General features: G+C 41.3%; 1 protein-coding gene across 3 annotated transcripts in view; it reads left to right on the top strand.

Moving 5' to 3' along the window:
• The first annotated feature begins 3,538 nt into the window (after window positions 1-3,538).
• NEK10 (NIMA related kinase 10) overlaps window positions 3,539-17,402 on the top strand; it is a 163,058-nt gene continuing 149,194 nt past the window's right edge. For all 3 annotated transcript variants that reach the window (XM_054595423.1, XM_054595422.1, XM_054595424.1), the window contains exons 1-4: window positions 3,539-3,612; window positions 3,904-3,964; window positions 10,384-10,514; window positions 12,164-12,262. In XM_054595423.1, the coding sequence (XP_054451398.1) occupies window positions 3,539-3,612; window positions 3,904-3,964; window positions 10,384-10,514; window positions 12,164-12,262 (365 nt within the window). The remainder of the gene's footprint in view (window positions 3,613-3,903; window positions 3,965-10,383; window positions 10,515-12,163; window positions 12,263-17,402) is intronic.

Below are 17,402 nucleotides of genomic sequence, written 5' to 3' on the forward strand. Positions count from 1 at the left end.
GATCAGAAACTGTGTAGACTAGCTGGGTGGTACCAGTGACTAAGGGGGGGGGGTGCCCTAGGGGGATGCATTCTGGGAGTGGGGGTCAAGAGTTTTGTTTGGGGTATATTAAATTTGGGATGCTCGTTAAACATCCTGGCGATGACTGTGCATTGAGGAGGTCAGGAAGGGGTTAGGGCTGAACCTATAAATTAGGAGTTACAAAGCCATGGGACTGCAAGAGATCCCTTAGGGAGAAGGGGTATCTGGAGAAGAGAGGAGGGCCAGAGACCAAGCTAGCTGCTGGGCCGCAAGGTCGCGCTAGCATCTGGAGAGGCCAAGCAAAGGAGGAGGGAAATTCAGCTAGCTGGTTGAGAACGACGGCAGGAGGCTGGGGCTCGGTGTGCAGCCACAGCAAAGGTTCTTGTACCCTCATCACCCGCAGCTGCTCTGCTGGAGCCAGGGGATGACGTGGGCATTCCACCCAGAGCCTCGCCCCTCCCTTGTGACTGTTTGTCCTGGATACTGTCTTCAGTGTTCTTTTGCTTCTAACAACCAATTCCTGTATCTCTTTTTTGGAGGATTTCCCCCCCAGGCTACTGCTCAGACAGGAGGAGGAATTATGACCTCCCTTGGTGGCCCTTCACCAGTGACTGAAGGCTACAGGAGCATGAAGGCAGGGCTCCCTTCCCTCGGCTTTAGACTGCTCTGAAGCATAACGTATCCTCCTGAGTACTCCTTGGAAGCAGACTGAAGCTACCCCCTGGAGAGCTCTTGCCGTAGGCAGCGCCCTTGCTGGACCTGCCTTGGTAGCACCTCTTCAATAAGTTGTCTTCCTCCGGGCAATTTAAGATCTGAACTGCCCTCCCTGCCACCAAACCCGCCTCCTAACCTCTGGCCCCATTTTGGACCATAACCATTGACATAGTATCATCATTTTCATTATTATAAAATGAAGTTAGATTAAATATTTTAAAGCATTCCCAAATTCTCCAAGTTCTTTTCTTTTCTTTTTTTGGAATAGTTTCTACATTAACAGCCATCAAGTGGAAAGGATTTTGTTTTTTATCGGAAAGGTAATAGTGTGTTTCAATTGATTCTGGTGGATTTGTTTACCGTTTAATTAAGTGAAACATTTCCAGAGAGTTATTTATTTTCCACTGTTCCAGCTCAGAGAGTAAATGCTAATCTTAAAATGATAAAACTATGAGACGATTATTCCCTGTTCACACACCGGTCAATAAAATTATGGAAATTAAACAAAGGACCGAGGCAAGGGGTTCCACAGGGTTTGAATGTCCTAGATGTGGTCTCCTAGCAGGAGCAGCCTATGAGTTTTTCTGCACAGTTTCATGTGCCAATCATTGTAGCTTTCATTCCCTGCTTATAAAACAGCCTGCAGCGCCGGCCTGAGCAGGAATCTGAAGCCAAAGGGCCAGTGTGTCTATGTGGAATTTTCTCTTTGTCTTTCAGGGAAAAGTAAAATTAGATTCCATTTATTTTTGGCTGGATTTCTATTTATTTTAGAACTTTTGGGGATTATTTTAATATCTCTCTATAAAAAGCACTTGGATCTTTTGCTTTTAAAGAATAATTTACAGATCATCCATTCTTCCTTTCCTTCCTCCCACGCTCCCTCCCTCCCTTTGTTCCTTCCATAGTAAAGCCAATGCTAATTCAAATCTCCATTGAATATCGTCCAAAGCGTATGCTACAGTTCCTAAGTGGGTTTTTCTTTGCTTGTAGTAGACTCTCATACCTGTGACAGCTTCTTTTACCTGTAGCAGTTTTCTGTCTGTGATTGGATGTACTAACGAAACATTCGTCGAATGACTTGAGGCCATAGTGTTACGGCCTAGGCACAATCCTAAAATATCGGTGATGTGCTTTTCTTCATGTGTCTTTGTGATGAGAACATTGGCCCCCAACTATTAATTTCAGCTCAACTCTTTGTCACAAATATGACAACTATATTGGGAAAATCATTTTTAATTCCTTAAACTGTCCTTGTACATTTCACAAAATTAAATTTTACTCCACTCTGTTGCAGTGAAACACCCATCGGCAATTCCTTTTGCCTCTAAATACTTCTGAATCACTTGGACTCTGACCATCAATTTTATAATACATGAGGCATGCAATTGTAAGACAATAATGCGTGCTTTTTCATGCCTGAAAAACACACTGTGAATCAAGCTATGTCGCTGAAGCGCAGTGGAAATTTTACATTTGATTTAAACTAATAGTATATTTAATTTTTGTATTTGCTATGCAGTTGAAAGTATGGGTATCTTCAACTGTCTTTTTGTCTTTATTCTGGAAACTGGAACAATTGAATGAAAAGTTTATTGAGGGGAAAACAGCAAATAAATTGCTCTGTCCATTCATAAACTCATATTTTGAGTGGGGGTGGGGGATAGTCTATCAGGTATTCTTGGAAAGATGATAGTGACTACAAAGCTTAATTCAGAAGACTGAAATGCCTATTGGGTTGTATTCTGAGGCTCACTTGTTAAAAAACAAAATTCAACTGAGTAAATTTTAAAGATCTTACTGGCTTCATTCAGCAGGTCATAAATTGTGCAGCAACATCTGATCTGGCAGATAGAAAGGAGCTCTGAATTTCTGAACAAAAAGAATTTTCCTGTGCAGAAGGAAGCAGGAATGAGGAAGTTATAGTAGGCAAAAGGCAGGCCAGTTACTGTAAGGTTACTTTACTGAAAGAGGATGGTAGGGATTTGTCAGATAGAGTACGTAACTGATGTTGGTTTAAGATTCTGTTTCTGGGAGAGCTGAAACTGTCAGTAAGTCTTGGTTTAGTGATATGGGGCTTAGCATAAGTGGCTCCATTTTGGGCCTGTTGTGTTGCTTTTAACAGGGTGGCTGAGTGAGTTCAGGGGCTGTGCAAGACTGACCCAGCTGTTGCTGGAGAGCTTATGACTAGAATTGATCCACATGAAGATTCAGGTGGCAGCTCAAGCACTTCAGGAATTTGGGGAATCTAATGACATTTTATATGTTGCTCTGGACACTAATGCTTATTTTTAAGTGATGGTGCTTTCTCTGGGATGCTTATGACATGACCCATGATGAAGGAGGAGCCCCCTGAACTAGCAGCTTATGGTAAGAGAGAAAAGTAAGAAGGCATAATAGCATCAGTTGGGCTTTAGGTATTTACTTGTAGATACGTATTTTGGAAATCCCAAATAAGGGCACTTTTCCTGACATGCAGAAAAATACTTGTTGGGACAATGGGTCAGATTATTTGAAATCAAGGATGACTTAGAAAATACAGGCTCGTGGAGTGCTATACTTATAAACAATGCTCTAAATGTATCCAAAAGCCTTTAAATGGTAATAGTAAATGGTGTTCCTATTAGCATTTTTATTATTGTATTAGAAATAAATATTAGTTTTTGCATATTTAAGTAAATGTTATAAGTGACTTTTGTTTGTATTAGTTGAGAATATTTTGGAGCACAGAACCCAACTAAAGTTTTTCCCTCTGGTTTACTTTGCAAGGAATGAGATGATAACTCTGGGGCATTGATGTTTTACAATGCCTGATCAAGACAAAAAGGTGAAGACTACAGAAAAATCAACTGATAAAAAACAGCAAGGAATCACCACCAGGTAACCCCCATGCTGAGTCTTTGCTAATTATTAACCCAGACGGAGGCCGGAGGCCGGCAACCAGATTTAATAGCTTTTGGAGAAATAGCATAAGCCCTTGACAACAGCTACTCTGAGTTATGGTGTTTACTGAAATGTTTGATCATTTATAGAGTTCAAAAGGAAATGTTTAGTGTGCATCTGTTCCAGTCCACAAAAGCAGGCCCCCGAAGGGCAGTGCTATCAGTGGATTATCTGACTAGTTCCCCAGGAGTCTTCTGTTGATTGACATTGTGTTATTCTTTCTCCTAGGGACTATTCAGATCTTAAAAGACTTCGGTGCCTTTTGAACGTTCAATCAAGCAAACAACAGGTAGTGTTTGCAAAGAATGTGCGTGCATCAATAGAAAAAAGAAATCACATGTTTCCAGAGAGATCCATTTAACGACTTTATGAATGATATGTCTACTTCTCTCTGTTCTTTCACATGTTTTGTCTTTCTTCACCTACCTCTTTTTCTCATACCTGGTTCAGGTTCTGCCAAGACTTGGCACCCACAGCCTTTTCCTTCTTCTCCTCTCATGCCCGAGTCCTGCTTTATCCTATGCCTAACGCCATGCGTCCTCATTACTGAAGCTCTGAGGTCTCGAAACAGTATGTCTATTGAATGCCCGATATTCAAGTCTTCAGAGATTTAGGGCAATTGACTTTTTCAAAACATGGTTTACCACATTTCCCTTCTTCTCTTCCCCACCTCCCTCATGCTACCCACTTGCTATAGCACTTGCTCTTGAGGCTTGCTGCAGACTGTCTGTTACTGAGAAGAGGGGAAAGGAGTGAGCTTTGGCTATTTTTATAACAGCATCTTTATTTTTTTATTAGAGAGAAAAAGAATGGTACCTCTGCTTGAAATTTATCTCTAAACATTTCATTTTGGTTTTGCTTTTGTAAGACTTTGGAGAGTCATGAGCTTAAAGGTCATCCATGGAGGTTTGGGAAGCAACACAACAATGTTTATAATAATAATAATAATAATAATAATAATAAAAGACACTTATTTAGCACTGTTAACAAGTAAATGGCAGGGATGGGACTTGCCCCCTCGTGGCATGGCTCCAAAGTCTACTTTGCTATTCTTGTTCCTTATTTTTTTTTAAGAGCTCATGTGGTGGCCTTTGTTATAGCAACCAAACTTACCAGAGAACTACAGCATTTTTTATCTATTTATTTATAGCAGAGAATGACTTTCTAATGATTTGATGGCATATAAAGGTCAGATAATGATAGCTCATTTTAGGGAACATTTACCAAGTGCCTGGTGCTTTTCCAGCATTACCCTGAGTAATAACCAAAACTCCCACGCTTTCGGATTAGGAACCAGATAGGCACAGGGGGGTTAAGTGACTTTCCCAAAATCGTACCGACAGCTAATGGTAGGAACAGATCTGAACCCACTGTATCTCTGCAATGTGCGCTTCCAAACACTGAGATACCTTTTAAATGGCTTGGGAAATTAAATTATGTACAGTTCAGAAGCCAGTTAAATAAGCATTGATTCGGAGTAAACGTGGCCTTAAATGATCTTTTTTCCTGCCTGTTCCTCCTCCTCTGTTACTAATGCTAGCACCCCCCAGGGACTCCTTTCTTCTCCACCTGTTCCAGCGGTCACTCCTGCCCTTTCCGTACCTCAAAACCGCTTAGTTAGCCTTCTGGCTCACTGCTCACAACCTTTCACGAATGATTGCCCCAAATCCAGCGCATTCTTTCTTAGTAAGGGAAGCAGGCTGACTCGGTGTGCGGTTAGGGTTGCGGTTTCCGTTCTCTCTCACTGTAAGATGTGACCATCGTGTCAGACTGCCTTTTATTTGCTATTCCCTTCTCCCAAATTTCTTTCCTATAAAACCTTGTCTATTTCCAAGACTCAAATCTAATGATGGCACTTCCACAGAAAGCTTTCCCTTATCTTCTACTCTAGAAGTGAACCCGTCTTCTGAAAGTACCCTCTTTCACTCAGAACATTATTTGCTCCCTTGTTTTGGAAATACTTGTCCACATGGCTAATTTCCTGGCAAGATGATAGGTTCCCCAATGCCAGCAACTTTGACTTTTGCCTCTGCTTCACTCTATCCTCTCTCCCATGAGTTCTTGGTCAGTGTTTGCCAGATTGATTTGTGTCTTAAGAATTGGGTTCCCACATGAGTGTGTATAATAGCCCTCTGGCCTGGGTAAAAGAATCACCAATGGTGGTTTTTGGCTGTAATTTTCCAACTTTGAAGCTCATGCTCACTAGATCTATTGTGTCCTCTTTCAACACCTGGCTGGCTTAATTAAAGTGAGTTTAATGGTTATCCTTCCCCTGAACCAGTTTTAGAATTTGCAGTTGGTTGTCTGACAAGTTCATATGGCGTATCTTTTTGTAAAATATTTCACATGCACAAGAATGCATATTTGTAATGTTTGAATTATTAAGAAGGTAGATGGTTGTAAGAAAAAAGTTAAAGTAATTCTGTTTAATTACATGCACATCCTGAGGTTCACAAAAGTCGTTCCTAATTCTGTTCATAATTTTCATGCATTTTTTAATTAAGAAAAATAAATCTTATTCTGAACACCCTATTCTCCTTTCCATAAAAAAAATGTAGAGACATTTATAGGAGAAGAAAGATATTGGAGAGAATAAATCAAGAATTTATGTCTTGCTTGTTCCAGAAAGAGTGTAAAGAGATGTATAAAGACACATAAAGTATGGCAGGTTTTCATTAATTAAAACCAGGGCCAAAGAAGAAAGAAAAACAAGGGTTGGGAGCAAAGTAGAGTCAGAGTCAGGCAGAACTGCCCATCAAAATATGGACGCAGGCCACGCATTGGCTCTGAGACTTCCAACAGTCAGATGGAAAGGGGAAACCTGGGATTAAGGCCCACTCACCTGAGTTTCTACTCCAGCAAGTCCTGGCCTGTTATTTGTAAAGGGGCCAAGATGGCCAATGAACCTGCTGGTGCCAAGAAAACCTACTTTGTGGGTTTGGGCAGAGAAATGCAAGAACGGAATGTCCTTCATCTGCATCTCTAATGAGCCGAGCCACTTTCCTCATTGTTTCCTTGTGTTCCATTTTTCTACTTCTTCTGTTGGTCCTTTTTACTCTTCACTGCATTTGAGTCTGCTGTTCCATAGGACTGTTCCCCAGTGTGACAGAAGTCGGGCCAGGCACACACTGAGGCAGATGTAGGCCCCACTGTCCGCATAAGCAGGGTAGGAATAATCATCACCCAGTGAAACCAAATAATTCAAGGAAAAGAATTGCTCCAGGGGTGTTACAAAGTTGGATGGAGATTTCACCAGAGGTTTTCACGAATCCTGAAGTTATCTGCCTAGAGCCAAAATTTCAATTCCCCCCCTGCATTTAAAGGCATAGGGAGCTGAGAAATCGGTTTGCAATAAAAAAAAGAAGGAAAAAATTAATTTATTACAGGTCCATTAAATGCCTTTGAAATAAAAGAGATTTTGATAGATGCTGTGGAAAGAAAGAAGTTTAAGGTACAGTTCTTGTGGTCTGACAGACCAGGCATAGGAAGGACAATTCCAGTCCCTGACGAGGCCGGGCGTGAACCCTGTGTGAGTGGTACAGGCAGTGGGTGTATGGATTTTGAGGGAATTGAAGAAGCCAACCTTCATTTTGAGTCACAGGGAAGGAGATGGTTCTTGAAAAATGGGCCAGTTTGCTCTCAGTAGAATTGATGAATTGATTCTAGGCGAGGTGACTAAAATAATGAGCTATCTGAAGGAAAGAAAATAACCAGCATTGGAGCAAAAGTGTGACTTGACATTTCTATTGGAAGTAGAGATAAATAAAGCTCAAAGAAGTTGTGCAGTATCTGAAGGCCCATCTACAAATGTACTTGATCCCAGAAGCAACAGGGAATGTTGAACTTTCCAAACAGAAGTGACATGATCAAAATTTTAGGAAGACCCTTTGCTTCATGCTTTGGTCTCTTTCCTTTCCACTCATATGATTCAGGCGGCTCAGGAACCTTTCAGTCTCTGAAGCACACACAGCCTTTCTCTGCCTTCCAGGTTGCCTGAAACTCTGCTGAACATCCCGGTCCAGGGCCCAGCACCCTATTATCTTTACTTTCCACTGCAACAAACTCCTTCACTGACTTTGCAGCTTGTTCTCACCCTAGTCTAACCCCTCCTCTGCCCCCCTGGGTCGGTAAACTCCCTGAGGGCAGAGGCCAGGGCCGACCTGCTTACTTACACCCAGTGTCCCACATGTCATCTGGCAAACCATGTGTCTGCGGCAAACATGCTAATGCGTGAACCGGCCACAAGTAACTTACCCGATGAATCAGCTTAGCAAACACACTGGGGACAAAGGGAGCGTTCATGCAACAGCTTCACATTTGAACACCTACTATGTGCCAAGTTCTGTGAGAGGCGCTAAGAACACGAAGACAGATGTGATGCTGCCGTCAGGGTGGTCAGATGTGAAGAGGAAAGGTCAATGAGTACACTAGACATTGTGCTAAACCGCGATGAGTGCTATGAGAGAGATTAGCGTGGCAGTGCCACCCGGGGGAGAGTGAACAGCTCCGCAGGGAAGGCTCAGCTGGAACGTTTGGGCAGGTGCTCTGCAGGAGGCTGTCTCAGCTGAGTCCTGCGTGGCGAGCGGGAGTTGCCGCCTGCAGCACAAGGTGGGGCTTGGAGATGTCAGACACCACGGCCTTCTCCAGGATGGGTGACCTGTTTGATGTAGCCAGAACTTGGGGCGCATTTTGTTGTATGTTATTTTTTTGTTTATTCATTTATTTACTTATATTGTATGGACTTGTGGGTTCTTATTTTATTCTAGGGTGGACTTGTCATCAAATGCTGCAGAGCAAATCATCATAAAACTTAGTGGTTTAAAGCGACAATGGCCATTTATTGGCCCTCACCCATTCTGTGGGTCATGAATTCAAAGCAGCTTGCCTAGGTGGTCCTGGCTCCAGTTTCTGATGGGGCTGCAGTCAGGTGTCAGCTAGGTTGTGGTCCTGACAACATCATCTGGGGCTGGAGGACCCTCCTCCAAGGTGGCTCACCCCACAAGGCTGGCGCGGTGGTGCTCTTTGTTGGTGGAAGGCCTCTGCACTGGGTTGTTTGTCCTCACAGCATGGCGCCTGGGGAGGCCCCCCCAGAACTAGTCACCTGGTATGTTTAAAGGAACAATTGCATCCTTTCAAATGTTGTGAAAGATGATGATGCAGGACGAGGAGACGGACAAAGCACAGGAAGACAGATTTTCACCGCAGTATGAAGGAAACCTAGGTGAGAATAGAATTCTGAAAAACGAATGGGCTGACTTAAGAGTGTTTCTCATCTTTGGAGATACATACGTAGGTGTTGGAGGACTGGGAATGTTGGAGAGGGAGGGAGACTGTCTGGATTTGAATCCCACCTCTGTCCCTTGCTAGCTGTGTGGCCCATAGGCAAGTCCCATAGCCCCTCTGTGCCGTAGATGTCTCTTCTTTGAAGTGGTATTTACCTCAGTGGGCCAATCTACAACTACCACAGACAATATCCTGATTTATAGGATGAAAGGTTTGTTATTTAATATTTTGAGATAATTCAACTGTGGCTAGCACATGGTGAAGAAAGATTTTGGGGTTTTTGTTTTTGCGGGTTTTTGTTTTTGCTAGCTATTTAACAATATCCTTACTATAATGCACTGTTCTAAAAGCTGACTGCTTATGAGAGGTCAGACTTATTCTCTTTGGATAAGGAAATGATGCTTTTATGCAGATTTCTGTCAAATACTTTGATGGAGTAAGGCAAGTACAACATATTGTGGCTTTATTTGATAATTATAATATGTAGAATGGAACAATTTACTGAAAATTCGATCCTTTATTCTATGGTATTATGCTCTACTTACTTCATATTGAGTAAATGAGCTAATTATAGACTATCCCTTGTTTGTACTTTGTAAAGAATTGGCTATTTGTTTGCCATATGCTCAGCTTTACTGCGTTACAAGAAACAGTTCTCAGCGTTGTCCCAAATGTAGGTAAATATTTGGTAACTGCAACTATTTGAATGCTGATAACTTGAGAATTTATTATGTAAATATTACCAGTTCATGTTGTAAATGGAACATGCTCAAGTTGTTGTAGTTGATTTAAGCACATTATACGTTTCCTATGGTAAATTCTGTAATATATTTTCATGATGCTCAGGCCAATTAAAAGTGATAGCATCTTCTTTACCTTTATATCCCCAACACGTAGCAAGCAGTATGATTGTTAAATGTTGAAGAACAAATGAATGGAAGGAACAAATGGTGACTCCTCAGCTTGGGGCCACTCTATACCAGAATCTCTAAACTCTCCATTCCAATTGTACCTTTGAATCACCCAAGACACTTCCAAATATGCTATAATGCCTAGGCTTCCCCCAGACTCATATTCCCAGCACCGTTCGGGGTGCGGGGGATACAGCACTGAACAGAAGCAGACCAGTTTTTGCTAATTTCCGGCTGACATTTTAATTAAGGGAGACTGCAAATACATAAATAACTGCAAGATATGAAAGGTGGTGTTACAGGGTGTAAAGAAAAATAAAGCAGCCTTAGGCAGAGAGAGTAAATGTTTGTCAAAGGTGTTTAAATCCTGGAAAATCCTTCCATTTGACATGGCCAGCTTGTTAACTATTGGTTTGAAAAACCACTTGTTCTCTTCACCCTCCCCCGTTTTGTTACTTTCTTTATCCTGTGCCGAATTGTTAGCCTCATGTGCTCTGTGCTTCTATTTCTGTAGCTTCCAGCCATTAACTTCGATAGTGCCCAAAATAGCATGACGAAGTCGGAGCCTGCCATGAAGGATGGTGGACCCAGGGCTCGAGGTCAGTGGCACGAGTCCACAGAAGCTGTTGAACTTGAAAATTTTAGGTAAGAAATCCAGGTTCTCCCTTGCCTTTAGCAACCTATTCTAATTAGCCCAAAGCTTTATTTAAGTTTATCATGGGAGCTAAATTTTAAAACCCATTTCAAAATTTACCTTGAGGATTCTTAATACTTTTAGATATAGAGTTTAAATAACAGACTTAATGGCTGCAGGTGAAACTGACTGGGGGGAGCTTCAGGACACACTGATGACATACGTTTGGCATTTGCTTCATGAGGAAGGGGTCCCATGTTGTTGACCTGACTAGGCTCATTCCAAGCTTTGTCTTCAGCTTTTGGTCTGTCCATACCTCGCCAGCAATGAAGAGAAATAAAAGCACCCCTTGCTGTGAACAGACGTGGTGGCTACAGATGGTGGCTGTCAGAACAGCTGAAGTTTTCAGATGAAGCAAATGAAGGGCTTGCACCTCACCTTTAACATTAAAAGTGTCAGTCCATGTTTATCTCTGCTGTCGCCATGTGGACCTAGAAGCTGCACATTCTCACGGGCCACTCCCTTTCCAGGAGCTGGTTTTGTCAGTTTTACAACACACTAAGGTCATTTGGAATGCCACGTCTGTAGTGAATGGCATGAAATGTCAATATGAATGTTCTAGAATGATCAGGTTTTTATTTGGCTTAGATTTTGTTTTCCTGTCATTTTATGACAGTGAATTTAATAGTTCACGAAAGTCATATGATATTACGAGATCATATTTTTAAAATATAGTTTTAGTGAGGAACACTAAATTCTTAAAAAATTGTTACATATTTAGTCCAACAGTGTCCATGTACTAAGATACCATTATAACCCTCACCTACCTGGGGAAGGAACCCACTGTCCACTGATACCTGTGAAGGCAGAGTGGTACATGTGGCAGTACAAGAGTCTGGAGATTGCCTTTGAGGCATTATGTTTATGTAATTACAAATTAATTGGCCCAGATCTTAAAACTGGTCTACTTTAACAGGCGCCAAAATGTTGTATCATATATTCTATTAACGATGTGACCCTTTGGGGCATTATTGCTTAGCCCCTCCCAGTTTTAAAGTGGAATGTTTGTGGGGGTATTTTTAACCTCTTTAATGGCTGTAATATCAGAAGAAAGAAGCCAACTCTGGACTGTATCAAGAGTTTATTAAATGCGCGCGCATGCGCGCACGCACAATTAGCAACCAGAAAAACCCTGTTGATGTGGTGTAGATGGTGTTTAATAAATCCCTGCTGTCTACAAGGAAATAGGTATGACAACCACCGGGTTAATAGCTACAGCAGCCAAAGAGGTCGTGGTGGGCAGGAAAGTGGACGGAGGGGACTCTCTGCCCGCTGCGCTGCTCTCTGGGTAACGCGCCCCAATCGCTTTTTCTCTCCGCATACCCTTTTGCTTTCTCTGACCAATTTTAGCTGTTAAGTGTTCGTAGGTCATAATTTAGTTAATGGGTAAAATGAAATATGTACGCCTGACTGTAATCATTACTATTAACTTTATAACTGACTTTCTATTTCCTATTTTAACAACTGATACTTGCCTTTGGCAATATAGTAAAATCCCAGAATCCTATAATATTTGCATGAATACAGGCAATCTTTGGTAACTTTGAAGCAGCTTAAATAATTTTTGTTATGCAATACTTTTCTGTTTCTTTCATCTCAGTATAAACTACAAGAATGAGAGGAATTTCAGCAAACATCCCCAGCATAAACTATTTCAGGAGATCTTTACGGCCTTGGTGAAAAATAGACTCATATGCAGGTAAGATTGTTTCAGGAAAGACAAACAGAATTTTACCCAGGAATGGCATAATGTATCTAACTCTAGCATAGGGTTTGAAGCAGTTTATGAGACTGAATATAACATATTTAAAGGATAAAATAGAACAAAGGCCATTTAGAAGGAGAGGAATAAATAGGCATTGCAGATGATCTCATGAAAATCACTCTGGTTAGCTACTGAAGTTAGCAGAATTTTATGATAAACAAGGTAAAATGAGAAACGCTGAAGTTGCACTGTTTCCCTTATTTTGAGTTTGAATACTCAGGAGGAGGTTATTGTCCCTTATGAGAGAGACATTGGGTAATGCGTGGCAACACCCTCATGGTCCACCTTTGTTGTCTATACAAGGACTGACTCCATGGGTTTCCCCGGCCTGGACCTTGGCGAAAGGGTGAGTGTGTAGCATCCACTTACAGCCTGATGACGTCCTTTCATCCCAGGACCTCATCACATGTTCTTTCCTTTGCTTACCCTTGTCTTTGCCCAGGGGCAGTGTGGGACTGAAGGGAAGGAATAGTTAGCAAGTTCTCTGGATTCCCTCCCACAAGTATCAGGGGTTTTTGGTGAGCCGTTCACTGCTGCTGGGTTGCAGGCGGGACTGAAATTCCTCTCCATTCTGGTCTGCCTGAAGTGAGACCTCGCTCCGCTGCTGCCACCTATGAAGGAGGCTCTCAGCAGTCAGTCGTGGTAGGACCTGGTCTCCTTCTCTTTCCAGGAGGTCCAGGCCCTCTCCCCACCAGCACTGGCTGAAAAGATGCCTGGGAAAACTTTGAATCTTCCCCACCACTTGGCGACTTCATTGAGATATCTGAATTCTGTCCCAGTGAGATGAGAAAAAAAAATTACTGTTATTCTGGAAAACAGGAGTGATGTTAATAATGTAATGCCTTGACTGAAATGAAGTTCTGACTTGGTCCAGGGGAACTTTACCCTGATGGGTCCTCCATGATGAATCAGCTACTAAATACATGCATAAGTAGTGGCCTAATGATTAGGTCCATTGAATGGGGTTTTTAGCACTGCATATGTAAGTCCTATGCAGAGAAAACAGTCGAGGATTGGGATGGCACCTGTCATGCCTTTGTGCTTGATTTAAGCAGAAGATTATTACACTGACTCAGATGACACAAGAAACCTAGAATCTTTACCAAGGTTTTGTAATTGGATCCATACTTAGTTCTTGACAATATATGCAAAGGTTGCTGAAACATTAATGAACATTGCAAAGGGCCTAAAGTTGTACTGGATTGTTTTTCTTAAGATTGAACTGAGTGTGACAATGATTAGTAGCAGAATAATTATGCCTGAAATGGTATTAGAAAATGAAGTTTTTGAATATGTTTTGATGACAACTATCATGGATTCCTCAAGGGATCTTTAGTAGGCTATTTGTCAGGTTGGTACTTTGGGAAAGGAAGCCGATTTCCTGTACTAAAGATGTGAAAGCCTCACTGTGTCCTTACACTGAAGGCACTAGATGCAGATATTGTTATGGAAAATAATTGGATGAGGGTTGGCATCCAACAGTTGAAAAAGATCTTAACAATTCTGAAGTCAAGAGATCTCTTGTCAGGACCTTTTTAAATTCTTAGTGATTAATGAGGCATCTTATATTGGATGATGTTACTGGCTTGCAATATGAGCAGTGCCTGGAAATCTTCAAACCAGAAAGAGATGATTATAGATCTTTTTGCTTTCATAGTATGCGAAGGAATTTAGGAATGTTAAACATCAGGAACATCCTTTTATATCATCTTTTGGCTGTTGACAGATTGATGTGTTCAGTTCTATTCTAAAAGCAGAGTTGGGTAAAAGAGGACTTAAGTCTAAAGGTCTTCTATTGTTTCTCACACCAAATAACCTTGGTAAGTTGGCCGGACTATCTTTTCTTCTTTTCCCTCTGACTTTAGACTTATAGAAGAATTACATCTCAGGACCTTTTCTGGTATGGCTTACTATGGCTTTTCTTTTTGAACATCAGAGCTAATGTTGACTGGAAGGCTTGGATTCAATTCAACAAACATATTGTTGAGCCTCTACCACATGCAAGGAAATGGTGGAGGAGGAAGAGTAGGTGAAAATACAAAGATGAATAACTGGTGTGGTCCCTTTCTTCCTAGGGACTCAGAGTCTGCTCTGGGGAGCCAAACAGTTATTTGCTACCTAAAAATAAAAGAAAATGTGGTAAAATAAACTGTTTACATGAAGACCAGCAAAGGCTGGATGAGATGGGGTGCAGAGACTTTGGTCCACTTCTGGCTGGAGACAAGATTGGCATATTCAGGATGTTAATGCCATTCCATTTTCCTCTGCGGGTATGGCTGATTGGGAGTTTAGAGGAGTGTGAGACCTTCCAGCTCCTCTCTTGAGTTATGCCCAGTTGATGTTGCTCTTGTCGTTCCCCTTCTTTTTCTCGCTCCCCAACTGCAGTCTCCCCCTCACCCACAGTTCTAGATACCTCTTTTCTGGGTTCTTTTCCTAAGATTGACCTGTGATACTGCCTTGTTCTCAGAAATGAGATTGTCAGGCAGCCTCTGAAACGAAACAGGACTTGTTAATCCAGAGTCAGATAAGGTAACAAACACCTCATGGCAGATCTCAAAGGGCAAGGAAAGTATCACCTCTGAATCTAAGTTTACTCCTTGTTACACGTAGTGCTGAATCTCAGTGCGTGGCAAAGCATGGGAGCAAATTTTGATCTTCCAACTTTTGTTTCTGCGATAACATCATTTGTCCATAGTAGAGTCTGCTGTTTTATCTTCTCTGGGGGACATTACAAAGAAAGTACGAAGAGTGCTTGATATCCAAGATGAGGTTGTTATGAGGTTCTGTAGAGAAGTAGAAGTTTCACAAAATTGACATATTTCCCAGTGGACTGACCATTTATAAAAATTGACCTTTACTCAGATATCTCTTTTGTTTATCTATTCTTTTGAGCTCTCTCTCTCTGTTGGTTTATTCCTTGCTGATTGCCAGACAATGTGAAGGTTCTATAATGCAATGCAAATATAACATAACCTACTTGTGAAATGAACTTGTGAATCTGCCTAAAGATGTAGAATTGTGTGGAGTTACGGAAAGTCACTTTGAATTGAAGGAGAGAGTGTTAAGAAGGAAGATGACAAGTTGAAACTTCAAGAAAGCATATTTTAAATAACAAAGATCAGGAGATGCCATTAGGAAAAACTGAGGAATCTTTCAAACATATTTGCAAAAATGAACCTTTTTATGCTGCAAAAGTCAAAAGTGAATTCAAGGATATTGGATCACGTTACATGATTTTGCCAGAAAAAGTATGCCGAAAGATGTCAGCAGAACGTATTCTTGCTTTTTTCTTGTTAGAGTTACGGTTATAACTTAAATTTTGTTAAATGTAGGATACACTATGTCTTGGTTTTATAATTTATTTTAAAGATAATATTTAGGTGGAATCATGACCCTATTTAATGTGAAATTTGGTATTATTTATTAATTTTTAAAATCCTCACCTGAGGATATGTTTATTGAAATTTGGTGTTATTCTAAAGTGGGTTTTTTTTTTCCAACTGGCCTCTTCCTGATACATTTATTCGAGAATTGCCAGAATACCCCTCTTCCCCTACCTGTAACTTTTATAGAGGTAAAGATGTCCTAGATTCTCTAATTTCAGTGAAAAGAGAACCAGCTGATCCATTTAGCATGATCTTTTTTTTTGGTCCAAAAAGGCAGTCACTTTTTTGATAAAAACAAGTTGGTATCCTTATTATTTTATATCACATTTTCTGAAATGTCTGCTGCAAATTTGAAATATTTTAGAAATGAGTTTGTAAGAAGTGTAGATTGGAAAGATTATATTACACCCTATATAAGAGCTCAAGAACTGCTTGAACTTGGGGACACCATCTGGCCAAAACTTCACAGTCTTGTTAGAAATGCTATGAGAAGCATTCTGGGAACTTCACGGACACCTCTCACCAGGAGGACTTACGTAGTTATTTGTTTACCGCTCAGACCTTTGCTGGCCATGTCCACTCTCAGGCATATGTCTGATGCAAGTGACTCTTCTTTTGAACTTTATCTGGTCCTCAGCATTGGCTATCCAGACCCTGTCTCAGGGAGGTGAGAGGGGGAGGACTAGACGTTAGGGTGCAGCGGCAATCTCCTCAATGTCTTGATCAAGGTCTTAAAATACATGAGTTGATGGAGAGAGGCTCTTTTTGTGATTTTTCTCATCAGGTAGTAGAGAGGCCAACAAGGGCCTTTGAAGGCTTCCTCCTTGCCCGCGGAAAGAGAAGCCTGGTCACCGTGGTACAGCCTTTCAGATGGTGCTAACCTCCCAGGGAGGTCTCTACCCAGTCCCACAAATTTGTTAGAGATGGAGGTTAAAGTCCACAAAACTCAGGACTGGGTCTTTACGTAATTGAAAACCTTTTAATGGCCAGGGTAAAACTCCAGTTCCTTAGCTGATGGATGGAATTCTTGAGATCTTGTTTCCTCTTGGCCTCATCTTTTCATCCCTCTCATTTCATCTTTTGGGTTCATCAAGTTCAGAGTGAACCACTCATTGCTTTTGGAAAGTTACCCTTTCTCACTTCTGAGCCTCCGCCCATGCTCATCCTCACCTGAAGAATGCTGCCCACATCTTCCCTTTTCTGGCCTCTCAACAGGCCCTGCTCCTTCCCTCCCTCCTATGGCCCTGGGCCCATGTCCCTCCCCACTCTACACTGTCCTTGTGAAGAAGAGAGCTTGGGTGATTTACCCCCAACTCAAGCCATTGACACTGGTTTTACTGAAGAGCATGGGGCCCGAGAGCCTTTGTAAAGTGGAATTTCATGGTCTTGAATAGTTTTGTTCACTGTAAAATAAATTGAAATATATAGAAAATTATAAAAAATGAAAAGTTATATCACTCTGAAAAATAGCTACATTAACTATCACTATATTTCCTTCTAATCTTTTTAGTTCTATGCTTTTTCTTCTTCACTCATATGAGAGATGATTGTATACATAAAAAATGTATTCTGCTTTTATCCAGAGTAGAATTTTTAAAAGAGTTGAATCATTGACTGACTATCCTTTATAATCTTGTCTTTTTGTCTCTTTTTTGCTCTAAGTTTTACAATGTTATATGTAGAAGGGA

The sequence above is a fragment of the Pteronotus mesoamericanus genome, unplaced genomic scaffold (genome assembly GCF_021234165.1).
Source record: "Pteronotus mesoamericanus isolate MK-2021 breed Mesoamerican mustached bat unplaced genomic scaffold, CSHL_Meso_final scaffold_54, whole genome shotgun sequence".
In the NCBI taxonomy this organism is placed as follows: Eukaryota; Metazoa; Chordata; class Mammalia; order Chiroptera; family Mormoopidae; genus Pteronotus; species Pteronotus mesoamericanus.